Source organism: Pipistrellus hanaki (assembly GCF_964339955.1).
Source record: "Pipistrellus hanaki genome assembly, chromosome: 3".
Taxonomy (NCBI): Eukaryota; Metazoa; Chordata; class Mammalia; order Chiroptera; family Vespertilionidae; genus Pipistrellus; species Pipistrellus hanaki.
Window position 1 is genome coordinate 146,551,559 of NC_140505.1, and position 27,389 is coordinate 146,578,947.

General features: G+C 41.6%; 1 protein-coding gene across 4 annotated transcripts in view; it reads left to right on the plus strand.

The window, feature by feature from the left end:
- SLC38A1 (solute carrier family 38 member 1) overlaps positions 1–27,389 on the plus strand; it is a 70,722-nt gene that overhangs the window by 20,769 nt on the left and 22,564 nt on the right. For all 4 annotated transcript variants that reach the window (XM_084876661.1, XM_084876663.1, XM_084876662.1 and 1 more), the window contains 3 exons: positions 1,599–1,816; positions 11,466–11,541; positions 11,831–11,946. In XM_084876661.1, coding sequence (XP_084732787.1) covers positions 1,695–1,816; positions 11,466–11,541; positions 11,831–11,946 — 314 coding nt within the window. In that variant the 5' untranslated portion in view covers positions 1,599–1,694. The remainder of the gene's footprint in view (positions 1–1,598; positions 1,817–11,465; positions 11,542–11,830; positions 11,947–27,389) is intronic.

Here is a 27,389-nt window from a genome sequence, read left to right on the forward strand (position 1 = left end):
ATATAAAGTAATTCTCTTGAATACGAATCAAATAAACACAAAGAAAGTATTTTATAATTACTTTATTATGAAATATTAAGTAAACAAAATAGTGAAAAATTATAAAATTCTTGTCTTGTCTGCACCTACGGCACACCAGGCAACATCTCGCGGCACACTAGTGTGCTGCGGAACAGCGGTTGAAAAACGCTGTTGTAAAGGATCCCGGAACTGGGGAGGTTTCATTCTAGATAGGAGGCTGTGTGAATGAAAAGGAGTCATGTGTGCCTGGCTGTGTGGGAGGAGAAGAAGAAGAAAATCCTGGGAAGATATCCTTCTAGGGTACTTCCTGTGGGTCCTGCACATACTATCAATTAGCCAAATGCTTCTTGAGATATGCAGAATGTTAGATGGGCACATTGGTGTTTTGACACTGAACTGCAATCATCTTAATGAAATTCGGGATCAGAAAAATATAAAGGGATTATCCAATTACCATTGGAGGTAAAAAATATATATAAATATATATATTTTCATTGACATTCTGCTTCATTCCATGGTTCCCATCACCTCACTGAGATTCTCCCGGTGAGGTTTCTGCACATATGGAAGCCTTACTTTTGAAACCATTCGCCATTCTTGCCACCTATTTTTTTTTTTTTTAATAAATTCTCACCTGAGGATATTTTTTTAATTGATTTTCAGAATGGAAGGGAGGGATGGTGGCAGAGAGAGAGAAACATTAATGTGAGAGAGACACATTGATTGGTTGCCTCCCACACCCACCCGCCAGCAACCAAGATACTTGCCCTTGACTGGGAACTGAACTGGCAATGCTTTGATGTGTTGGCCTATGCTCTAACCACTGAGCAAACCCAAGCCGGGCACCACCTGCTTTTTGATTTGTGATGCTATGTGTTTGAAACTTGGTTCCCTCCTAGTATACTATTGGTGACCCCTCAGAAATTTAAATCCCAGTCATCCACGAGGGGGGAAAATGTGAGCTCTGCAAGTCTTTTGTTTCTGATGAGGAAATGTAGTTTCAGAAGGATTAACCTAAATCCCCCGAGTATGAATTTTTAAATCTCTAATTCCCTGCCATGGAGTGATTTCATTGCAGAGATTGAATTAATCTCTTGCAGTTGGTGGATAAACTGCTGAATTTCAAAACACAGATTTGTCCTTTGCTATTTGACCTCTGGGTTGGGTGGTTGATCCTTCATGATGCCACTTATTGCATTTTTATTCAACTGGGAATGCTAAACCAGAGGTGCATTTGTGGCTCTGTGGTCTGTACCCAGCTGACGCATTCAAGTAACCAATTCGCTTTCATTTTAAACACAGTTTTATAAATCAGTATCTATATTGCCTGCAGCTGACATGGTATTCCTATAAATGTGAGCATAAAGATTGTGGGGCATAACTCATTTTATAGTTAAAAATGGAGGGAGATTTATGAAAGGCATAAAATATAGAGCCTTTGTAACTTGATGTACAAAGATTACTTTTAATGCACTGAGTAGCAAAATGTAAAAGTTGCATTAACTGTTTACTTAAACCATCTTAATCAGTTGATTATATTCATATGTTTAACTATATTTCACCGTGTTATATTTTAGGGGTGTCAAGCTTATATTTTTGCTGCTATCCACTTGTAAATACACTCAAAACAGGAGAGTTTGGACGAAGTTTTTGACGACAGGTACTTGAAAAACATGATGCATTTCAAAAGTGGACTCGAATTAACCGAGTTGCAAAACATGACAGTGCCCGAGGATGACAACATCAGCAATGATTCTAATGACTTCACTGAAGTAGAAAATGGTCAAATAAATAGGTGAGTATTTTCCTAGCACTTTCTATCCAGTAAAAGAAATGTCTCTGAAATATTCTGATTTTCAGTTACACTCTTGAAGAATTCATTACCAAAGTTATGCTCCATTTGAGGATGTAATTTGAATTTCTCATGTGACATCTGTTGGGCATAGTCTGCAATAGCAGATGAATCAAATAGGAAAGGATTTTATTCATCCTTTCCCATCTTTCAATTGAGTCTAATAAACATGTATAATACACTGGACCCCAACTAGCCCTCACTTCTCAGAAGCTCTGTGCTTGTGAATTAGACGGACTGTTGGCCTTTCACGGCAACCCACATCTGAATGTGTCCTGTCGTCTGACCTTGCCCACGTTTTTAACCAGGAAATGGTCAAAGTCTCATTTGCCAACGTTCCCGTGTTAAAACTACAAATGCACCATTCCAAGCATCGTTTGCAACACGGATTTTAAATAATAATAACTGCAGTTGAACCCAGATGGCTCTATGAGAAACTGTAGTAGAGAAATAGCACACGTAGCAGAAGAAAAAGAAAAGATGCCACAGCCCTAACTGGTTTGGCTCAGTGGATAGAGCGTCGGCCTGCGGACTGAAAGGTCCCAGGTCAAGGGCATGTACCTTGGTTGTGGGTACATCCCCAGTGGGGAGTGTGCAGAAGGCAGCTGATCGATGTTTCTAGCTCTTTATCCCTCTCTGTAGAAAATCAATAAAATATATTTTAAAAAGAAAAGAAAAGATGCCACGAGTGAGAGGAGGTGGAGAGGCAGGTGGGAAGAGTGCTGGCCTGAACGTTTGGTTCTGAGTTTCTTAGTTTCCAAGAGTAGAGCCCAATGTCTTTGTGTTTTTGGTGATGTGGGCATTCCCTGACCTACTGAGTTATGACCGCTCGTGTGGATCCCATAGCAGGAAGGTCTCCAGCTTGGGAGCTAGTGGTGCGGCTTGTTGGAAGCATGATGCCTCTTAAAAGGCTTGGAGAAGTGAGGGGAGTATGCAGGACTCCTTAATAGAACGGTAACGATGCTACACTATTGTTCTTGCGGTGGAGGGTTGTCAGAAGGAAATTGGAGTTGAGGGAGATGACAACATTACATCACCTGACCAGGCGTCGTATCAGGAAGAGTGTCCAGTAGTCTGTTCTCTGTTCGGATGGAGTGTGTACATAAGTAAGTGGAAGTCCAGCAGAGGAGGGAGCTGCCGTCATTCACACACACTCAGAAGTTTCAGCCCTGCCTCTTCTTTTTCTCTTCCTTAAATGTTCTTAGAGGTTAAGTCTCTATCCAGACACTTCCTCATTATAATCCCAAGTATCACTTACTGTTTTGTGATATTTCTTATTGTTGGACTCAAGTTCTCTTCTTTTACCTTTTCTGATTCAGATGATTAATAATAATGAACATTTCTTTTTCTTTTTTTTTCCTTTTTTTAAAAAAATATATCTTTATTGACTTCAGAGAGAAAAGGAAAGGGAGAGAGAGATAGAAGCATCAATGATGAGAGAGAATCATTAATTGGCTGCCTCCTGCACGCCCCCTACTGGGGATCGAGCCCGCAACCCTGGGCATGTGCCCTTGGCCAGAATCCAACCTGGTACTCGTTGGTCCACAGGCCGACGCTCTATCCACTGAGCCTAACCAGCCAGGGCATAATGAACATTTCTTGACTGCCAGCTGTGTTTACATATATTGCCATTTATCCTTATAGCAACATCATGCAAAGCATTCTTTTGCAAATAGGGAAATTATTTAAATTTCCGTCTACAAGTAAGGAAAGTGAGGTCCAGAGAAATAAAATAACTTGCTCAAGGGCATACACAGATTCATCTGAAGTTCTAGTCTTTCAACTCTATCCACCTGCCTCTGCTTATAATGCTCAGGCGTTAGCTAGTTCACTTAAACTCTGCCAGCGCTAATTTACACTCTGTACTCCTGGACTGTCCTGCAGTCACTGCTGGCCTCCACTTAATGGCGCTTGGGATCCCATCCATTTCACAAGTAGGACACTTTGGTTTTATAACACAGCTTCCATCCCAAAGCAACGCAGACCTTGGAGACCTTAAAATGGGAGTCAGTTTAATACTCAGTTTAGAGACTGGATTTGATTTTAAAGAGTTTTCTTTACTAACAGTATCCCGTTTGTTGAGGTGATGACCATCCTCACCCCTGACGTGGGCACCTGGGCACGTCACCTCTTCTGGGACTGGGACCCAGACAGTGGGCTGGTCCAGCAGGTTTGCTGTTGGTGTTGACTCCTTGTTTTGCAGAATTTGGTTCCTTTGCTGCCCGTGCGGTGTGATGCATTTATTTCCTCCTTTATCTTACCTCCCCTCTTTCACTGGCACAGTTCATGAGCCTTTCTTTAGTTTGGCTCCAGGACAAGTAAAATTAGAAACAACATATTATGCCAAGAAGCCAAAAAAGATAAATAAAAATCAGAAATGATCTCCACCATGATTGCTGCAAAAGCTACACCTAAATACCTCTCATTCTTATTTATTTATGTTTTAAAATATATTTTATTGATATTTTACAGAGAGGAAGGAAGAGTGATGGAGAATTGGAAACATCAGCTGCCTCCTGCACACCTCCCACCCCCACTGGGCATGTGTCCACAACCAAGGTACATGCCCTGGACTGGAATCGAACCTGGGACCCTTCGGTCCTCAGGCTGACGCTCTATCCACTGAGCAAACTGGTTATGGCTTATTTATTTATTTTTCATATATGTTTATTGATTTCAGAGTGGAGGGAAGAGGGAGAAAGAAACATCATTGTTGCCTTCTGCACACCCCACACTAGGGATTGAGCCTGAAACCCGGGCATGTGTCCTGACCGGGAATCAAACCATGACCTTCTAGTTCATAGGTGATGCTCAATTTCTGAGCCACACCAGCTGGGCAATACCTCTCATTCTTCCTGTAGCTTTTTCACATTGAAGGTAAGCTCAATTGTATGCACCTAAGGGAACCAGCCCCTGAAACAGGGAACTTCTGTGTAACAGTTCCTCATTTTTAGGAAACTAGAGAAAATGTTGAAAACAAATGTTGATCTCTGATCACCTGGCATCTAGCTTACAGCTCTGCCTGGAAACTCCCCTATTCTTAGAATAATATTTTAAGTTTAGGCAAAAATAGAGCCATTTGGGCACTAGAACACCTGCCCCTATTCCAGTTCGGTAGGTTTATTTCATGCCCTAAGTTTTGGGTTATAGTCACAGAAATCTGTACCTGGAACAGCAAAACCTTTCAAAATGTCCACTTAGACCGGTTCTGCTAACATTTTTGTTTGTTTATTTGTGGTGTGGTTGGAGTGGTGGCGGTGATGGCGGAAGTGGTGGAGTAGTGGGAGTTCTACTAACATGTTAGTGTCGTAGGAAGTATCTGTAAACCTTGCTAAAATGCAGGTTCTGGTTCAGTAGATCTGGGAGGGGGCCTGAGGTTCTAATTTCTAGCAAGTTTCCAGGTAATACCCATACTGCTGGTCCCTGGACCGCACTCTAGACTCTTCCCTGAGGAGTGAGCTTCCTTAGAGGAGGAATCCTCTCCACATCTCATGCACCTTGAAATGATAGATAACAGTGCCTGATACAGAGTGGAAGTTATAAAATACTTGTTAAACGAGAGAGGAAAACAGAGACAGACACAGGAGAGAGCCAGTAGTTAAGTGGTGTGATTTTTGGACTTGTATTGAATCCCGGCTCTATCGATTAGGTCTTGTGTGATCTTGTCCTTTGAGCTTCAGTTCCATGCCTGTGAGAACCGGGATGGTAAAAAATACCTTACTTCCTGGGAGTGTCGGGGAATAGTGGATGTGTTACTGTTTGTAGGTTAAGAACTCAGGCTCTGCCATCAGCCAGTTTGGGTTCAAATACTGGCTCAGGGGTTTTGTTATTAGTAACGTTACTTTGGTCAAGTTACTTAATTTCTCTAAAAATGGGGCTCATGATAGTACTGACCAATACAATTATTGTGAAAATAGACGAGAAGATCCATGGAAGGTGCTTGGCAAGTGTCTGTTAATAGTAAGCCTTCTAGTGTGAGATGAGTCTTTATCAATAAAAATGCATCTTCTTTCTTTGGCAGGCACTTCTTTTGTCTACACCAAGGAATAATAATGTTTTAGGGTCTGGAATATTGCTGATGGTTGTTACGTTAAAGCTGTTGGAATATTAGTAGATTATCCTAACTGTATCTAAGCAAATATTCACATATTTTCATATTTATTTACTCTTCTCATCTCTCTGTGAGGTTATTGTTGCTGTGGCCCAGGCAGCATCTAACAAAGTTTGAGAGTCCTTCGTTAAAATTGTTCTTAAAAGGATTTGGGGCAATTCTTGTCACTACCCCCCCCACCCCCACCCCACCCCGCATCAGCCTTTATTTATTTATTTATTTTTGTCCCTGTATATGCTTCAAAGTTCATTGCTAAATTTATATATTTATATCACTTGGGAGAATCCTTAAGAAGATTCCATCACCTTCTGATGATCAGTTCTTATGTCAGAAAATTGTTTCCTTGCTTTCAGAGCTCCTGTTACAACCTGGATTTCTCCCGTTTTCAGCAGAGTTTATCTAACCAGAACGGCTTTGCTTACCTCTCCGTCTTCCCTTTAAATGCCTGCTGTTTCTTTAAATCTTACGTGTTCTCCAGCCTCTTTGTTACTTGCTTCTTTCCTCCTGTTCTCTTTTCGTTTTTTTTATAGAATGTTAGAATTTCAGGAAAAGAACTGGGATAGGTCCTCTAAGTACAACCATTGATCTTTTCTGTGTGAGGAAACCTCAAATAGAACACTATAATCTAGTAAGAATCTGATTGGTGGGGATTAAACTAGGAAGAATAGCTTTCTGTTGTACTGCCCATCCTTGTTCGATGGTTGTTGATGTTGATTTATTTTTGGTTTTAAATAACTGCTCTGTATTGCTCAGCCTCCTTTCACATCATTTCAGTAAAACACCTACTCCTTTTGAAGGCTTTGTTTGTTGAAGGTCACCCTGACCGCCACTGTCAGTTTTTGTTTGGTTTTGTTCTCAGAACAATTGGCTACCTAATAGTTGATTGGATGATTCTTTGTGGATACAGACCAACCCAGTGAAAACTCTTTTTTTTATAATACTTTCATCATCCCGAGACCACATGTCAAAGACATCTTCTTCCATAGCCCATTTTTAAGTGAATAAAGATAAATTTAACTCAATTTCTTTGCCAGAAGTCCGTGGTTTTTATCACACAACTGCATTTTTTAAATGGTAAGATAGCAGAAACTGTGATAAGCTGCTTGACCTACTTATTTTGAATGGACTTTTCCATTACTAAAAAGGTTGGTTTTATTTTGTTTTTAAAAAAAGTTTTCTGAAATACAAAAGCAGAGATTTAAAGACTAAAGAGAAGAAAAAGTGGGTGGAGATATCATAAAGAGAATAAAGAGGATTTCTTTATTCATTCTGTTTCCTTCTTACTGAAACTGACTTCCCTGCAGCCTAAGCTACTCCCTAATTCCTAAATAGAAGATGTGTATTCGGTTTATGAAAGGTTCCTCTGAGTTGCTAATGCATGGGTAGGTACATTTAAGAAGGAGCTGAGGGGCTGAGAGCACTATATAGCAACTCTGGGTGGGAGATGAGTTTAGTAGCACAGTATGTGCCACAGAAAAAGTAGTAAGTAGGTCGGAGTCAGGAAATTCAGCTCAAACCAGAGTATCAGAAGGCTCATGGATGAAGCTTCGAACTGGCAGGAAGGTGCTGGCTTGGAAGAGGATACAGGGTCTCTCTCCCCAGGTGCGGTGGATTCCCACTGCTGCTTGTTTTCCGGTCTCCAGGAAAGATCATAATCTTGTCCCAGTCCTCACCCCCTCTTGGGAAGATCATTTTGAGTGGTGGGAGCTGAGATCGAGACATTGAGGCAAAGTCAGATTCAGCAGCATCAGGAATTGCAGGGTGAGGGATTTACACTTGAAAAAGTCTCAGTAGGGGAGCCAGTGAAGATTTTTGGGAAAACCTATTAGGTCTTGCTGCAGAAAGTGCACCGGAAGAGGCAAATCAGGGAGACTCTTGAGATATAACATATTTAATTTAATTTATTTTTTTATTTTTATTGAATTTTTACAGAGAGGAAGGGAGAGGGACAGAGAGCTAGAAACATTGATGAGAGAGAATCATCGACCAGCTGCCCCTGCACACCCCCACTGGGGACGAGCCCGCAACCAAGGTACATGCCCTTGACCGGACTCGAACCCGGGACCTTTCAGTCCGAAGGCCGACGCTCTATCCACTGAGCCAAACCGGTTTCGGCGAGATATAACATATTTTAATGTGCTTTTTGATAGTTCCTCATTTCAACAGCCCTGTGAGTCAGTTTCATCATCCCCATCCTGCAGAAGTTCTGCAGGGAAGAGCCGGCAATCCTCCCCTCCTCTCCCTTTCCTTTATCTTTTCTTTTTTCTCCCTTTCTATTTTATTCCCACTCCATGCACTAGATGCTACTTTAAAAAAAAAACATGTCTTGCCGAAACCGGTTTGGCTCAGTGGATAGAGCGTCGGCTTGTGGACTGGATTATAAGGTCCCGGGTTCGATTCCGGTCAAGGGCATGTACCTTGGTTGCAGGCACATCCCCAGTAGGGGACACCACAAGAGGCAGCTGATCGATGATTCTCTCTCATCAATGTTTCTGAGTAGAGAGTCCCTCTCTCTTCCTCTCTGTGAAAAATCGATAAAATATATTTTAAAAAATAAAAAGACCTATGTCTTAATGCGCCACCATTACTCTGTTTGATTCTTTCCTCTTCCTCCCCTTTCGATGCACAGTGACAGTGTTTGACCCTCCTGAGTGCCTGTCGAGTTACAATGGCGATACCTCTTTCTTCCTGGCCCACCAGTCTTCTGCCACCAATCCTGGGGCATGGGGCCAGGCAGGGGGCTTACATCTGCTCCAGGCGGTTTGCTAGTGTTTGGTTCAGATTGCTTGAAAATGTTTAGGCTATTCCATTAATTTAAAAATAATAGAAATTCTCTATGGAAAAGAAGTCCCTCCACAAGAAAGGCAAATGGGGGACTTTCTGAATAAATATTTGATTGACTTGAGTTGATTATTAAAATTAGCCTGATTAAGTACAGTCTTTTATTTAATGGCTTTTTAAAAATATATATAAATCCTCACCTGAGTATATTTTTTCCATTGATTTCGAGAGAGTGTGGGAGGAAGGAGGGGGAAAGAGAGAGAAACATCGATTGGTTGCCTCATGTATGTGCTCCTGCCAGGTCTGAGGCATGTGCTTTGACTGGGAATCGAACCCACAACCCTTAGGTCCAAGGGCTGATATTCTACTGAGCAAAACTGGCCAAGGCCCAAGTGAATTTTTATTTTGGAAATCGATTTCATTTTGGTAAGTCCAGCAGCTGCATTACCTTGGGCTGCTTGTGTGAAAAGGAAGGCTGCTTTTCCTTGCCTCTCTCTAGCCAGGCCTGTGACCCTCAATTCTGTGTTAAGGGCAAGAAAAGGGCCAAACACTCTATAACTGCCAGATTGGCCTCCAAAATATTGCTTTCATCATGTCCTTCCCTGTAATCCTACTGATCAGGTCACTGGCCTTCAGTGTCTTCTGGCTAATCCCTTCCAATAATGGTTTTCCCTTCTCTGGATTCCTTATCTCATCTCAATTTTGTGCAGCCTGGCATTCCTGTTCTGGTGTTAGCCAGTGTGGTCTCTCCTCCTTCAGAGACAAAGGTGTTTTTCCTTCATCTTCCTTTTGGTCTCTCACAGTGAGTGGCCAGGTGCTAGGCAAAGGCGGATGCTGAAGGAGTAAACCATAGATTGTGCTGCTCATACCAGGTGATGGTCTCAGGAAGTTTGCCTGTTTGGGGTTTATTTTGGCAAAATAATGCAAACTTGGAAAGGTAATGCCAGGGAGAAGCCAGATCCCCTTAGATTAAAAATGAAAAAGATAGGTAAATTAAGCCAATATTGATGACATTTTCACTGAAAATGGTTTCTTATGAAAGATAGCATTATTCAAAAAAAAAAAAGCGTGTGAAAATATAATGTATAATTTAAAGATGAATGCTTTTTTAAAATAGTTCAGCTTTACATTCATTAGTGAAATCACAGTAAGTGTTTCATTAGTGAAACACTTATTGTGATTAGTTCATACTAAGACCAAATAATTAACTTTCTGGAAGAGGAAACAGCATGCCTAACATGTTTTACAATACAAGCAGCCAACAAATGGACTTTGACAATACCACTAATTTTTTTTAATGGTGAATTAAAAAAAATATATATATATATATATATATATATATATATATATATATATATATATATATATATATAGTTTTGCCCTAACTGTTTGGGTCAATGGATAGAGCATCGGCTTGTGGACTGAAAGGTTCCAGGTTTGATTCCCCTCAAGGGCATGTACCTTGGTTGCGGGCATATCCCCAGTAGGGGGTGTGCAAGAGGAAGCTAATTGATGTTTCTCTCCCATCAATGCTTCTGACTCTCTATCCCTCTCCCTTCCTCTCTGTAAAAAAAAATCAGTAAGATATATTTAAAAACAAAACAAACAAACAAACAAACAAACAAAAAATATATATATAGTTTTATTGATTTCAAAGAGGAAGGGAGAGAGAGATAGAAACATCAATGATGAGAGAGGATCATTGATCGGCTGCCTACTGCACGCCCCACACTGGGGATTGAGCCCACAACCCAGGCATGTGCTCTTGACTAGGAATTGAGAGCCTGGGGCCTTTTAGTCTAAAGGTCAATGCTCTGTCCCCTGAGCCAAGCCACCTAGGGTTTAATGGAGAATTTTTTTTTAAACTAAAGATTTAGGCCATAAAGTTCTGATGTTAATGCTAAATATGGTTCCGAGAGCATTCTGAATTCCTTCTTCTATGTATTTGTAGACAATTTACTCCACTTAGCCTGCCTGAATCTTTCCCATCCCAGCTCAAGTCCCACGCCCCCCATGTTGCTCCTAGTCTATGCCTGGAGCTGTAGTGATGATTTTATTTTTCCAAGAGCGCCATGCAATAATGTAATGGTGTTACTGTCCTTTCACAGAGGAAACTGAGGTAGCCTAGGGCCTTGTAGCTAGGTAGTGAGGATTCAAACTCGCCTTCTAACTCCCTCCTTTTCTTAAAGCCCTAGCTCTGCCCCTACCCATGGCCTAATGCCCTGCCCCCACCACCATAGTTTCCTCTGCTGATCTCCTATAGCTCAGTGGCTGCATCCCGTAGTACATACCCTCCTGTCTCTCTCATCACCTTGTCTGGTGACTTGCCTATGGCAGGTGCTGAAGCAATATTTGATGGAGCAAGGGTCATTTCCTTTTTTTCAGGGGAGAGGGTATTCCCATTTAATAACTTTGTACTCCAGGAATTGGGAGCTCAGAAGGAATCCTGCCTCTGCTATTCTTTTACATGACAGCATTAGAGTGTTTTTGACATTATCTGATTTGTAGTTAGAAAAAAAATCTACGTAAACGTTAACTTACATTGCATACAATGTTTTAATGTCTTCTGATTGAAATGATTTGAATGAGATTGATAAGTTTTCATGTGTAATATGTTTTGGTAAGTAATGAATCACTCAGATAAAACGTTAAGCTTCAATCACTACCGTGATGTTAAATGTATTACACGTGTCTTTACAGCAAGTTTATTTCCGACCGCGAAAGCAGAAGAAGTCTCACAAACAGCCACTTGGAAAAAAAGAAGTGTGACGAATACGTAAGTGTCATTATAAGAAGTATGCTTATTTTTTAATCACATAAATTGGGGCAGATGTTTTTAATTCATGGAGCATAGTACCAAAGGCATAGCTATCTATAGTCACCAGAATGTTCCTCAGATGCTATGCATTTTCTCTGGAAACCCATTAAAAATCAACTAAACCACTAAGGAAGGTTTTCTTGAATTTAATTTGTGTTGGTTACTAATAGTGCTTTAAAAGGCTTTGGTGTGATTAACATATTTGGGGACTGTTTTGCTTAGTGTGAATGTTTGTCTCTTTGTTCAGATTCCAGGAACAACCTCATTAGGCATGTCTGTGTTTAACCTAAGCAACGCCATTATGGGCAGTGGGATTCTGGGACTCGCCTTTGCCCTGGCAAACACCGGAATCCTCCTTTTTCTGTGAGTGTTGACATGGCAGCATTTTTCAGTTTTAAACTGTGTTTTCTGTATGTTTCTGTTCAAGCACAGAAGAAATTGGAAATATTTCTAAGTAGTTTTTATTTCTTTTTATGTTTTTACTAACTTTGCTAAGTTACCAGTACATACTTTTGTATTTTTATTTGAATGATTTTCCAAGATGCACCCAATGTTTAAAAGAAAGTGAAAGAAGACAATCTTATTAATTACAAATACAAAAATAGGCATTAATAAAAATAATTAAAAGCATTTTATGTAATTTTGAACTTTTCATCTGTCACCTTAAATCTGCTAAATGGTCAAAATATTAAGAGGTGTTTAATCCAACTAGTCCAGCACTGTAGTATGTGGATTGCTTTGGAACATTTACCATATCCAAAACCAATTAGACATTGTTTGAATAAATATTCAAGAAGCATAGAAGTTGACAGTGTTTTAAAGAAGAGAAAATAGCATGTACTTTTCTTCTGCAATTCAGTGCAAAGTAAATGGGCAATTTTCTTTTAAAATAAGTTCATTTCAAACGGTTACGTGGGACTTTGTGCCAATGTACAGAGGGCTTATTTTCAGTTGGAACAAGATGAAGACATACCATAGAATTTCTACCAGGAAAATTCTCACCCTCTCAAACCTCAAAGGAGTCTCAGTGGTGCTTTGCCTGATAAGACATGGAAGGAATTCTCTTCTCCCAGGATCTTGCCTTTTCTCCCCTGACCATACTCATGCTCTTCATTGCCTTGCTCAGTAGTCTTCATTGCCAGATCATTCTGATGAGAGCATCATTACTTGGGTAGCAGTGGCCAAAAGGACTTCCATTCCTAAAAATGGTGGGTATTCCTTTAGAAAGGCTTAGAAAACTGTGAGGGATGTGCATTGCTTCCCATCCCTGTACTCATGGATCAGCAATGCACAACCATGCTGCCTCATTTTGGACCAGAGCATTAGGGATTAATATTCTCACTTTTGTGGGTAAAGCCACCAGAGGGGTCCTTCCTGAGCAATGAATTCAATACTTTTTCTTCCTTAATGTCAACCTAACTCAGTAGCTTCCTCTCTTTTTTGCCCCGAATGGCTCTCTCTATGTGGCCTTTCTGCTTATGTATATTTGAGCGCAGTGCCTGGTTCTAGGATATAATCACTGAAATGGACAAACTATTTCTGTGGTGATTTTGTTTGTATCTGTGACCCTCTGAGGCTAGCTGCACTTCTGATTTTTAGTGCGATGACATGGAAACATAAATGCCTGTGTAGTCTGAAGCAGGTTAGCCACTCTGAACTTCGATTTCCTACACTTAGTAAAACAAGAATAGTACACTAGAAAAATCTCAGAACCCTGCCAGCCTCCTAAACCCAATGGTTCTGTGACTCTTTTTAGTCATTCCAAAGCAGAAGTATGTTCAGTTCAGAAATGTGTTTTACATTGATTTCTTTCTTTTTTTTTTAAATTATTATAATATGTTAAGTAGTTATATGTTAACATAGAGTAGAGTCAACTCTTTAATAATGATAATACCCAGTAGCTCTTACTTTGTGCCAGGTACCACTCTGAGTGTTTTTTTGTTTTGTTTTTTAATATATTTTATTGATTTTTCACAGAGAGGAAGGGAGAGAGATAGAGAGCTAGAAATGTCGATGAGAGAAACATCGACCAGCTGCCTCTTGCACACCCCCTACCGGGGATGTGCCCGCAACTAATGTACATGCCCTTGACCGGAATCGAACCTGGGACCTTTCAGTCCACAGACCGACGCTCTACCAGTGAGCCAAACCGGCTTCGGCCACTCTGAGTGTTTTAGGCTGAATCCTTATAAGTCTGAGACAGGAACTATTGTTAGCTCCCTGTTCCACAGACAAGGGAACTGAGTTATAGATAGTAACTTTTATTTTGAAATCTTTATTTGTCACTATTCTGGGAATTCCCTTCACCTCTCTTCTCTGCAAGATCCTTTATTTCCTATATTTCATTTCTTCCTCTTTCTGTATTTACTTCCTTGCCTTTGTGTTGAGAAAAAGGATGAATAGAAACAAAATGTTTGAGGTCTTCATATATGAAAATGTTTTTATTTTACCTTCATCTTTAATTGGTAGTTCAGTTGGATATAGAAATTATAGATTGGCAATAATTTTCCTTCCGACGTTTGAAAGTATTGCTTCATTGTTTTCTAGTATTTTTCTGTTGTGAAGTCCTATATACTAGTACTTCTGATCCCCGATCTTTCAAATATAGCCAGAGTTTTTGTTTTTCTTTTTCTGAAAACTTGTCAAGTCTCTACTCCCAATGTTTTGCAGTTAACAGTTTCTTAGAATCATCAAATATCCAACCAATATTTAAGTTACTCTAGTTATCTCTTTTTTTAAAAAAAACCACTTGGATTGTTCAAATCAATACTCAAATAGGGTCCATATAGCATAAGTGGTGGATATGTGTTGCAAGTCTATTTCAATCTATAGTTCCCCTTATTTCTCTCTCCTATTTTTTTTTTTTTTAATGAACTTTATTTGTTGAAGAAACCAGGCCATTTGTCATATAGAGTTTTCATCAATTTGAATTCTGCTGATTGTATTCCTGTGGTACAAATTGACATTGTAGTTTGTTTTGGATTCTGTCTTTCCTTTTAGAATCTTTCCTCCGATGTCATGTCATCCTTCTTTGTTATATTCAATAGTGGAGAGGGAGGGCAAAGTTAATTTGAGTCTGATATACACTGATGGAGCTTGTTGGCACTTGTTGGAGGTGCTGTTAATGGCTCTTGTGGAACCACCAGTGTCCATTTCTCTCTGGCTGTTTAAATCACTCAGAGAGCTTCCGGTCACCTGGTGGGAGGGTCTGGGCATTGCTGCCATCCTTCTGGAAACCAAGTGGTGGCAAAGGGTTGGGGTGACAATCTCAGCCTGCATTTGTTGACCCAATCCTAGTGTTCTTTATAGTTCCCCCTCCCCCACAAGTTGTGCTGAGTCTCTCCCCCGGAGACTTACATTTTATACTTTCCAGAGAACGTATCTTGGGATACGTATCTTTTGCCAGGACGGGAGAGGTGTAGTAACACAGCTTTTCAGAGTAGGTGCCTGGTCTGGGGAATCTAGCCATTTCTTAAAAGAAGCTAAACAGATCCTCTTTTATTTTAGCCCTGCCATTGTTACCTACTTCCAGTAATGCCCCCAGGGTCTATTGGGAATTCTGTGGTATAAATTGGATTAGTCTTGGCTTTCTCCACTGCCAATTTAAGATTCAGCTCTGCTACTTTTCAGCTGTTGAAATTTTATTATTATTGTCTTCTCTCAAGTTTTTACTCCCGTATAGGCTTTATATCTTTAAAAAAAAAATCTACTAAGATATCTATGATTCCTGGAATTCAGTTGATTATTAATTATGCTGGTGCAGGGATAATTGATTTCTTATCTTGTGTCTCTTTAATTTCTGATTGAAAGCAAATAATTGGATAAATTTTGACTTTCATAATTGCAGGAAGATTTCCCCTGGATAAATCTATTGTAGATCCTTTGGTTATTTGCAAGACATGCAAATAGCAAGCACAACACACTCAACCTTCAGGTTACAGTTCTTGAAGGTAGTTGTATATAAAGACCCAAACTTCTAAGTTTCTCACCACAGGTAGGACCCTCCTCCTTCAGCACCAGGACTCACTCTGTGTGTTGTAAAGCCAGCTGCTCCCACAGCTGCTCAAAGCCAAGAAGCAGTTGGCAGGATCAAGACACTTCATCTGGTGCAGGGCCCAATTCCAGACTCATATCGGCCAACAAGGAAAGAGAGTCCAAGCCTGTCCGGGCTCCTTTAGAAAAGCAGCTGGGAAGGCTCCTCTGTGTCTCACGGAGCCTGGCCGCGGGCTCCTCCCGGGGCTCCTGTGAAAATTAGCTGGGGTGATTTCTTTTCTTTGGATGACTTTGGGGCTCATTTTTTTCAGCCTGACCATAATGGCTGTCAGCCCTGTTCAGCACACATCTGATTCAAATAGGGCAGATTCAGGGAATTCTGCCCTGCTGTAAGAATGCTGTGAGGTTTTGTGTTTTCCTGAACTCTGAGGCCTCATCATTCTGAGGAACAGGAAGTGTAGGAGTGGGGAATCCCAGTTTACATTTGATCTGGAGGTATATGTTCTCTTTTGGAAACAAAATGGGGCTGGATCCTGAAGCAGCAATTTGGGAATATGCCGAGGCACAAATTCCGCAGGGTGATATGCACCTGTAAGGTTGAGTTTCCCCCGAGAATGGAGATCCAGGGAAAAGGCAGCGGGAAGGAAGAAATTCCTCCCACTGGGGCTGCCTCTTCTCTCGCTAATCTGACACAGCTTTCCCATAATTCCATCAAACAAAAGTAGGGATTGGCATGGAAGTAAATATTGGCGTGGAAGTATGGTGGGTTTAGGTTTGTCTTGTTTTTTATTTACAATACTATCTCCTTTATCCCAGCCCACAATAGGGAAGTTACATTATCTAAAAATTTCTATAACAGGCATATATTTTATAGAAAATGAATCTCTTTATAATATGTCAACTCCTCACAGTGCTAGGTAAAGGAGAGGTTTATTGCACCATACAGAATTTGTTAAGCAATAAATACTTAATATTTTTCCATAACTTCTTAGCATGTAATATTATTTTTTTTTTAAATAATGTAGCCCTTAAGTTTAAAATCACACACACAAAAAAGAATGTAACTCATTACATTTTTGAGAGCTTGAAGAGATAGCATAGTTATTTGTAAACACTGGGTTTATGAGCACTCCGTTTGAAATGCTCATTGTGAAACAACATCTGAATAAAACAATAGTTTGGATTTTATTTTGGTTGATTATAACACCAGCCTTTTGTGGGTCTTGTTTTCCATTTTTTGTCTTACTTGGGTAGTGTTTGTGAGAATAAAAAAGATAATGTATCTAAAAACACACTTTGAAAACCGGTATGCAAGAAGACCTTTGTTAATTAATAACCCATAGCGCTGCTATGTATGAGAAGTTAACGGGGCCCTAGCTAGTTTGGCTTAATAATGGAGCATTGGCCTGCAGACTGAAGAGTCCCGGGTTCGATTCTGGTCAAGGGCACATGCCAGGGTTGCGGGCTCAATCCACAGTTGGTGGGACAAGGTGCAGGAGGCAGCCAATCAGTGATTCTCATCATTGATGTTTCTGTCTCTCATTCCCTCTCCCTCCCTCTCTGAAATCAATAAAAATATATTAGAAAAAGAAAAAGAAGTTAACGTGTGTGTGTGTGTGTGTGTGTGTGTGTGTGTGTGAGAGAGAGAGAGAGAGAGAGAGAGAGAGAGAGAGAGAGAGAGAAAGAGAGAAAGAGAAAGAGAGCGCACCAGTAGTGCCTGCTATATATTAACATTATATGGTAAATGCTTGTTAAAATATTCATTAGGTAGTCACTATAGTTAAAATTTATAGAATGGTACTTGTACAAGGTGGAGCAAAAGTAGGTTTACAGTTGTAAGTATGTGAAACAGATTAAATTTATTAATTATTGTATTATTTTCCATATGAACAACTGTAAACCTACTTTTGCCCCAGCCCGCATATGCCGTATTATCTCATTTAGTCTCCACCAGCAGCACTATAAATATCAGTGCCATTTTACAGATGAAGTAACTGAGGCTTGATAATGACTTAGAAAGTAGGGGAGCCAAGATTCCACCCGGACTCTAGAACCTGGGTGCTCTAAGATACTACTCTCTCTTAATGATGCCTTCTTCAGAAACCAAACTTACATTATTTATGTACATCCTGAGGGGAATTTTATTCTTATCAGTGGAAACTCGCTAGTTGATACTTTAGCTTTTAAATCATCTAGTATAACCAGTCACTATTCCTGAATTATTATACTACTGTTCCACCAAGCACCATCACCTTTATTGTAATGAAAGGATTTCACAATATTGAATATACCAAATGGTAGACAAAAGTGGGGAGGGTGGGGGGAGGGTGGTGTTCACGTGCCCGGTCATGGCAAGTAGCATATGTGCCTAAAGTATATTGCAAAACCAATGAACCTCCTGATCTGCTTCCCATGTGTCACAGCTGTGCCTGACTTTGTCTCATGTGCTATTTACAATTTCCCACTGACTTCAGGAGCCCTTGGACTTAATTTCTTCTAAGGATTTAACTAAACTTCTGTATTTAAGAATTAAAAACCAAGTAACACCAAAGTCAAATAAAGCCAAGTTTATTATTAAGGAATAACCATAGTAGTTCCATAAACTAGAATATTTAAAAGACTAAAATAGATTTTTCTGTGCTGGTAGGGAAAAAATTTCCCCATAATATTATGATGTGAAAACAAACTGAATGTTGGGTGAAGTGAGCGTGGGGTGAGGTAGTGTATGTACATATGCAGAAATTGCAGACTCTCTGGGTAGAGAACCCAAGAAAACTGTTGACAGTGATTACTTTTGAATAGTGATTCAGGGTCTGGGGATGGACTGGGAGTGGAAAGTTTATAGTCTTTAAATTACCTTTTTAACCTTGTGCTATTAGGGGGGGAAAAAAAATTATTGAAAACAGCTTTTCTTTTTTTTTTTTAGAGAACATAAAACCAGCTGTATTTTAGGGAACATAGAACAAGTGCAACGTTTCCCTTTTCCTCTGACCTACAGAAAGTTTGAGGAAAAAATATTTTCCGTGTAGATATTCAGACCGTGCGTGAGAGCTAGAATGAGAAATGGGTGCCGCACGACCTGTCTGAACCACCTTACCTCCCTTCAGGTTGCCTCTGCATCAGCCGCTCTTGACCTTCCTCTTTTCTGCAGGGGCCCTGCACCAGGCCTCTCAGCACGGCCTTCCCACCTCCCCGTCCCATGCCGTCCCATGCCGTGGGGATGTGCAATCCCCTGGTGCATCCCGAAGGTCCCGGAAGGGGCCATCTCCAAAAACGTCTCTCTGATTCCTCCAGATGAAAGGCGTTATTTAGGTACATAGTTAACCTTCCCTATTAAATTGTGAGCCCTACTAAGAAAGGATCAATATATAATTCTTCCTTGTTGAATTCAATCCACTCCCCCACAATAAGATCTGGAATAGTGCTTGCAATGTAGCTTGAGTCTCAAGAATGTTTCACTGAAAAGAATGAATGAATAAGTAAGAAGAATTCAACTTTGCAAAAACGGAAAACAAGGCTTTGGGGCAAAACATGGGCTCTCATCCTTGTTGCAAACTTATCAGAAGAAAAAAAATGAACTGAAAGGTTCAGTTCACCCTCAAATTTTAAGTAGGCTGTGGAGATGTAATGATATAAAAATCACAAGGTTATTATGGGTACTCTCCTGAGAATGCCTTCTTCATCTGAAAATTCAAAATAGTTCAGGGTATTTCTGTTAAGAAATACTGTTTGAGATTAATATTGCATTGCTACGGGGGCATTTGTTGTCAAATTGCTGTTTGCAAAAAGGATACTAGTTGTCATTGTCAGTTTATAGCAATTACTTTCACTTTGTTGATTGTTTGTTTGTAGGTGAATTCATTCTGTCCCTGTCTCTCTCTCACAGTATTTACCTTTGTGGACCTCTGTTATCCTACCACCAAAAATATACAACATTGTGTTGTCTATAATTACATTGTTTACAAAACAAGCCAGTGAATAGCCATGCCGGTAAGGGTAAACCTAAAAAATAAGGTCAGACTGTCTGGTGCCTTCATGCTTTAAATTCAGTGTTTTACCGTTGGGCCTACACAAGGGATAGACAGAAATGGAATTGGAGCTGTAGATCCATCAGCACTGCTCTAAGTGCTGTTCGTTTATTATGGGTATTTGATCATTACTGTTGGGTTGCAGAAATGGGCTTCTCATTATCAGGAGGTTTGTGTTCTGCGTCTATAGCTTTCTAAAACCAGCAAATTCTACTAAATGGGAGTGAAATTGCAGTACCTGTGAAAATGCTCTACAATAGTCCTGAGCTATGATTGCTTTATTACCATATATATATATATATATATATATATATATATATATATATATATATATATATTCCAGAAAGTTAGAATCACACCCACCAAGATGATAATTTTGCTCTTAACGTCACAAAGATGGTCTGGGTGATATTTCTCAAGTTATTCCCTGTAAATGTTACATTGTCTTTTCTGTGCATTCCTAAGCCAGAAGTTCTTTGCCTTCTAAGGAAAGACCGCATTGTCATAAAAACGGGGCAAAAGAGGAAAGCAGTAAGGAAACCCTGCTCTTCCGGATGATCCTAGGAGGTCCATGGGTTGGGTGCATTCATCTTCTGTCTTGTCCATCACTTGTTTTTAAAATTCTTTGAGTTATGGTCACTGCTCCCTAGAAATGATCTGAAGAGAAAATTGTCCTTCAGCTGGCAGCAAAAACCATGGGCATCAGAGCCTCTTGTTTGGGAATAGTCATACTGGGAGGGGAGAAGTGGCACATTCAGGCTTGCCAGCATTTGGAATAATGTAAAAAGGACAGTGACAGTGCCACTGGACTCTATTGAAATGCCCCGGGATAAGAAGCTTTTCAGAAACAGGCAAGTGAGAAAGTGGTGAGCAGGCGCGCTAAACAAAACGAGTGCCTATTTTGTAAACAGAAAGGGTTGGCAATCATAGGCGATGAGCCCCACTCATTGTTTTTAAAAATTGAGCAGCTGTTGCCTAGTTGGTGAGTCATCTAAGATGTGCCGATAAGAGGTTCCAAGAAGTCAATTCTCTTGGCCCCAGAGAGGTAGGAGCCTGTGTCTGCGCGCACATGCGCACGAGGGTGTCCCCGGAGCGCAGTCCTCTCGGTGTGGAGGTGCATCCGGTACATTTTGGAGCTGCGTTTTTCTGCGCTTGCAAGAAGCACCTTAACTATACTGAGGTCTTACTAGGATGATTCACCTCCACCAGGCATAGGAAGCCTTTTCCATTCCCTGTTCTGGGTGATAGGAGGCCAGTTCTGGGTGATAACTATCAGCACAATAGGCCAGCAGAGTCCAGAAGTTTGGGTTTTCAAGGTTAACTTGAACTTTATTACTCCCGGCGTGGTAGTTGGTCTAGTAGGTCTGGAAAGCTGGCCCTGCGTGGGCCAGTTCGTTTTTGCTTTGCTCCATGGCCACAGGCTTCACCTTACATCAGACACAGAGCATCACTGACCCACATCTGTATCAGCCAACGGCAGCCTATGGGCCAACACCACCCGCAGCCTCTTTTTGTATGACTTGCTAGCTGAGAATGGCTTTTATTTATTTCTTTTAATGTATGTGTTTTAAAAGATAGTTATAAAGTACACATTGTTTCATGGGATCTTTAAAAACAATCCTATGTATTATCCTTGTTTTGTAGATAAAGTAAGATTCGTAGAGGCTAAGTAATTTGCCCTGGGAGACATTACCTGGTGGTGGGCAACGGAAGGCACAACAAACCCATGGAGTCTTCCTCTTAACGTGCCCATCTCTCCTTAAATGTGCACCGTTACCATGGAAACAGGAGGAAAGTATGAAGGAAGACCAAACCCATCATTCCTAATGGAGTGAAAGTCCAAAATATTCACCAAGCAGAGCACATTCCTTTATTTAATGATGAGTATTGTGCTAAGAATGAGTGCCTATTTTGTAAACCGGAAGAGTAGGCAATTGTAGGAGATGGGTCCCACCCATTGTTTTTAAAAATTGAGCAGTTGTGTTTACTTGGTGAATCATCTAAGATGTGCCTGATAAGTCAACTCTCTCCGCCCCAGAGAAGTAAAAGTGTGTGTTATCTGTGCACGCATGCGGAAAAAACAAAAAAACAAAAAACCCACACGGAGTTTTTCTGTCATTGAAGGGGCACATGTTTACAGTATGATAAAGGGGGCATCATTTTAAAATGATGGAAAGGTTCTAGATTCAAGAGAAGGGAAACTGGTTATCCTTGAGAATGGAAGAAGAGGAAGGATACGTCAGGAGTTATAAATGGAGCGCCCACAAAACCCGCAGCTCTACTAAGGACCACAGGCAAAACAGGAAGTGGTGGGAGCAAACTTCCTCATTGAAACTCAGGCCTCCTCCTAACTTGTTCAACTTCACAAAGTGTCAACTACACTGAGAAATTATATTTCCATCTGCATACTTCTTTTATTTTTTATTATTTTTAAAATATATATTTTATTGATTTTTGTACAGAGAGGAAAGGGAGAGAGATAGAGAGTTAGAAACATCGATGAGTCATCGATCAGCTGCCTCTTGCACACCCCCTACTGGGAACATGCCCGAAACCAAGGTACATACATGCCCTTGACCGGAATCGAACCCGGGACCCTTCAGTCCCCAAGCCAACGCTCTATCCACTGAGCCAAACCGGTTCTGGCTGCATACTTCTTTTAAATACTTATTTCTTTTTAGGAATAAATATGTTGATATTATTTGATTTGGTCATCAGCAATGCTTAATGATATTTCTTTCTCTAGACAAAATAAAATATCTAACCAACAGTGAGGGTATTTTCAGAGCAGCCTTGCACCAAAGAATTTAGATTTATCTACAAGGAAACACATAGAATAAATTATACAAATAATAGACCATTATTTGTTCCCTGTCCAACCTTTAAAACCATCCTTTCCTTCCCTAGTTCAGTTGGTAAATATTATAAACAGTCACATGCTATCAGATCCCGGGGTGCTGGGCCTCTGTCTGACCCTCAGAGTGTTGAAATTTAGTAGGAATTTAATGACTAAGAAGTCCACTTCAACACCGAATGGTTATATGTGTCTGCTTCTTTTCGTATTTTTGTGAGCTCTTTAAATGAAATAGGGGCTTTATTAATGAGCTTAGGATTTAACCACCCTCTCCAAAAGGGTTTGGAACAATAATATATCATTTGAAAGGCTACTTATAGTTTTTGTTTCAATACTTATTGTAAAGGTAAGATCATTAAAGACTTTTTTTTGAAAATGCATGAAATTAATTTAAAAAGTATAAAGAAATTATCCCCAAGTGTCACTGTTAAAACTTGAGCTCTGTTAATAGTTTGATTTATTTTAACCTAAGTTTTTGTCTTCCGCTGTCATTTCCACACATTCTCTGCACATTGCCCTGGGCAGACAACACAGCGTGGTGGTGGAAGGACTTTGGAGTCCGATTCCCAGACCTGAGGACTGTGATATGGACCTAATATAACGAATACCCCTATACTTAATTTTAGTAAAGATCAAAACAAGTGTTTTATTGGTTGTGTTGAATTTCCCATTAAAGTAAACTAAAGCTCCCGGAAATGCATTTGTATGGAAAAGGTAATTCTGAAATTTCACGTGAATCAGAGACCCGGGACACCTTACCTCCTTCCACTTGAGCTCTCAAGAAATACTCCATTCTTCCCCTGTGTCCTCTTCCCTCTCCACGTACGCTTCTGGGGCCAGGAACCACGCTGCCCCGCCCCCTCTGCAATTACCCGGCTTCTGGCCACAATCTCTTCTACTCCCAGCATCCAGCCTTGCCTCTGTACTCCCACTGTCTCTGTCCCTGAATGTCCCTGAGAACTGCTGGCCTGTGTTGCCTTCCCTGCTCGGGCCCTCACTGAAAGCCGTCCCTTTCCCCCACCCGCTGACTTTCCTTTCCCACCGGCCGGCCAGCACCCTGGCCCGGGAAACCCCCGCATCTGACCATTCTCAGCTGGGTTCTCCAGGGCACCCAGAGCTCCCTTCTTCCCCAGCTAGCACTGTGCCCCGCTCAGCAGTGCTTTTAAATCTTTACTCACTTCATACAGAGGTTTCCCTTGGGAGGAACCCGAGGTGGAGTTAGTGGCAATAAAAGATGAATGAAAAGGTGCAGGAGGAGGAGTTTGGAAATGTAGAAGAAAAGTAAGAAAGAGGTAGAAGGGACTGAAGGAGAGGTCACAGCAGGAGGAAGGACTGGAGGATGGTTGGCTGGTAAACAATATGTCTTCTTGTACATTTTCGTGTAGATATTTTGCCTCAACCAGCATATATGTCTTTGAGTTGTGGAGTGCAGGCCTGAAGATCAGTGGTAGATGCTGATGGATAAAAGTAGGACTGGTGAGCCGAAACCGGTTTGGCTCAGTGGATAGAGCATCAGCCTGTGGACTGAAAGGTCCCAGGTTCGATTCCGGTCAAGGGCATGTACTTTGGTTGCGGGCACATCCCTGGTGGAGGGTGTACAGGAGGCAGCTGATCGATGTTTCTCTTCATTGATGTTTCTAGCTCTCTATCCCTTTCCCTTCCTCTCTGCAAAAAATCAATAAAAAAATATATATATATACATACATACACACACACACACACACACACATATATATATATATATTTTTTTTTAAGTAGGATGGTGCTAAAGATCATTTTTCTTCCAGTGCAGGGAGTTTTTATGTGGACTTTCTGCTCATTGGGTGGAGGGTGGTAAACGTTTTATACCTTTGACCAGGTTTAGAAGAGGAAGAGTTTCCGGTGTATAAGACGACCCCCTAATTTTACAGTTAAAACATAGGTTTAGGCCTATATTCGCTGTATAAGACTACCCCCCCTCTTCCGAGGCAACACCAGTTCATTTTTTAATAGACCGCCTCTCTGACTCTGGCCAATCTGAGCAGGCTTTTTTTTGTTTCAAAAGTTGTCTTATACGCCGGAAAATACGGTATATAGGGCGCTGAGCCTCACAACATGGCTGGTGGAGGAGCGGTGTGGAGTTGAAAATAAGAAATATATACCTTGGTGGACATGTATTTTATTTCTAAGTACGGAGCCAGATACTACTAAGGCTATGAAAAACTGGCCCGAGGCCATGAGGACAAAAGGAAGACTCGTTGGTCTGGTGCCCTGGGAGTGGACAGCGGGAGGCAGCAGCACGGGACTCCAGCCTGCTGTGTGTGTGAGGGAGGCCAACCTGCCAGCCCCAGCAGAGGGCCCAGCTCTCCGCCCCGGAGCCTCCCAGGACTGGGGACTGGGGACTGAGGTTACTCCAGGCCTTTGGCGTCCCTGGCTATCTGGCCCAGAGAGCCACAGGAAAGGAACGGGCTGGATGAGGCAGACAGGAGTGGGTGGGAAATATAAACCTCGGTGAATATATACCTCAAGGCCCTAATGCCCCAAGGAAGTCAACCAAAGGAAGCAGATAAGACCTTGCCTTCACCCTGAGGGCAGGTCAGTGACTCAGGGAATGATGATCATTCAGCTCTCAACGCAGTCTCGCCTGCGCAGCTGTGGGCCCACGTTACGGGTAATGGCGCTGGCACGCTGGCATGGCACCCACCTGCAGACGGTGTGGCGGGCGGTTTGGCCCTATATCAGTGGTTGTGAGAATCAGAAACGCTGAGATGTATAAACCACGGGGCCAAAGCTCGAGAGAGAGGGGCCCATGGACCGGCATCACGGCATCACCTGGGAGCCTGTTAAAACGTCCCACCGAGACCTCAATCAGAATCCTCACTGACAAGATCCTGACGTCATTCACACACACACTGAACTGAGAAAAGCTGCTTTACCCGTCACTGGCTGGGAGAAGTCAGGGAGAGGCGTGCTGGGGTGGCCGGCGAGGGTTCTGGATTTTGAGAGGAGTGGGTCCTGGGAGAGTTGAAAGCACTCACCTGCGTGGCAGCCCCATCCGAGCTGTTTCTGGATTCTCAGGGCTGACTGCCGCTTCACCTCCACCTCTTCCAGGGGCTCTGCTGCCAGGGCGGCAGTCCCTCATATGATCTCATCTTATAGATAGGCATGTGTGTGCATGTGCGTGTGCGTGTGCGTGTGCGTGTGTGTGTGTGTGTGTGTGTGTGTTAATTTATGTGGGTGACAGTGGTTAATAAAATTATATAGGTTTCAGGTGTACAATTCTGTGATACATCATTTGTTGATTGCATTGTGTGCTCACCACCCAAAGTCTAGTCGCCCTCCTTCACAATATATTAGACCCCCGTTACCTTCTTCACCCTCCCCCACCCCACTTTCACCCTCCTGTTGTCTGTCTTTGAGGTTACTTGGCGTTTAGATGTCACAATTTCTGTGTCTCTGACATCTCTGACTGGACCCTTAAACTTTTCTAGGATCCATTATAGCCCAGTAGACAACGTATTGGTCCTTTCTAAGAACCTACTCTTTAAAAACTGAATCCCATTAATGCTAGAGTCTGTTATAGCCTAAAGCAGTCTTAGAATCTTACATGTAGAATTTGGATCCGCAGGGGTGACCTGATAGAAAAATATTTTTGTTCTTATTTTAATCTTTGGAGGGAAGATCTGTATTTTGGGAGAGATGAGAGGCGAGTCCTCAGAGATTGGGTGACCAAAGGCAGAGGCTATCATACTCGCATTGCACAGGTCCTGTTGTCTGGGGTGCAGGTTATGTCTCTTAGGCACATGAACAGGGAGTTCTCATCACTGCGGGAGGACTTCATTCGGCTGGTAAGTGTGGGGAACAGGATAGGTGAACTCCCTGCTAAAATATTCCCTGATCAACCCTTCTCTCACCTGAAAAGGAGAATGAAGCGCGTTGGCCGGTATGCTCAGGGTTAGCCTGTCGTCCCCCACACTGAAGGGTTGCAGGTTTGATTCCCAGTCAGGGCACATGCCCAAGTTGAGGGTTCAATTCCCGGTTGGGGCTTGTGGGTAAGGCAATGAATTGATGTTTCTCTCTCTCCTCCTCTCTCTCTCCCTCTCTGTCTGGAATCAATGAAAAACTTATCCTTGTGTGCAGATGAAAAAACACACACCCATCTCCCCCCCAAAAAAGAAGAAGCAATAGGAGTTCATGTAGAAATTCTTTATCTCTTGCCAAGGGCCATAGGCCAGCTGAGCATCATGTACAAAGAGACTCAACCAAATAGAATGTGTTAAAGGGGCCCAAGAGCAGTTTCCAGGAAGTTTCCTTAGAATATTTCTTTTGCTAATAAGTAACCCATTTGCCCGGATGTAGGGCCTTTGGTTAATCATTACATAGTTCTTAGTAATCATCCCTTCTGCTGGGCACATGGCTGCTACAAGGTCATGCTCTTTGCTCATTATCTTGGGGCCCAGTGGTAAGTCCCCTCTTCTTCAGGTCAGTCCCAGGAGAATTGACTCCGCAGGGTACACGGTCACTCCAGCGTAGCACATGGCTTATCCTAAAATCGCCTCCATCCTACCTCCAGCTGGGGTTCAGTGGCCTGTCACATGCACATGTCAAAGTTGCCACTTACTGTGCAGTGACCCTAAAATCATGTGTGAACTCTGAATGAAGCTCAAACCTTACTTCTTCCACATAAATACTGTTTATCTTAAAAGATGAAAGAAACATCAGACCACAGCCGTCAACTATGTCTTCCTCTCTGGCAGAGCGTATCACATCATGTTCCCTTCCATATTCGAAACTGCTGGAGCGGTTAATAAAACATGCTTGCTCTCAGTTTCTTGTGTCCCTCAGCCGGAATAGATAATAAGGGACTTACCCTCTTGATCACCCTCCTGTTCAAGGATCTTCCCTAACTCGGTCCCTATATGAAGGCACTTCCTCAAGGCCATATCTTTATT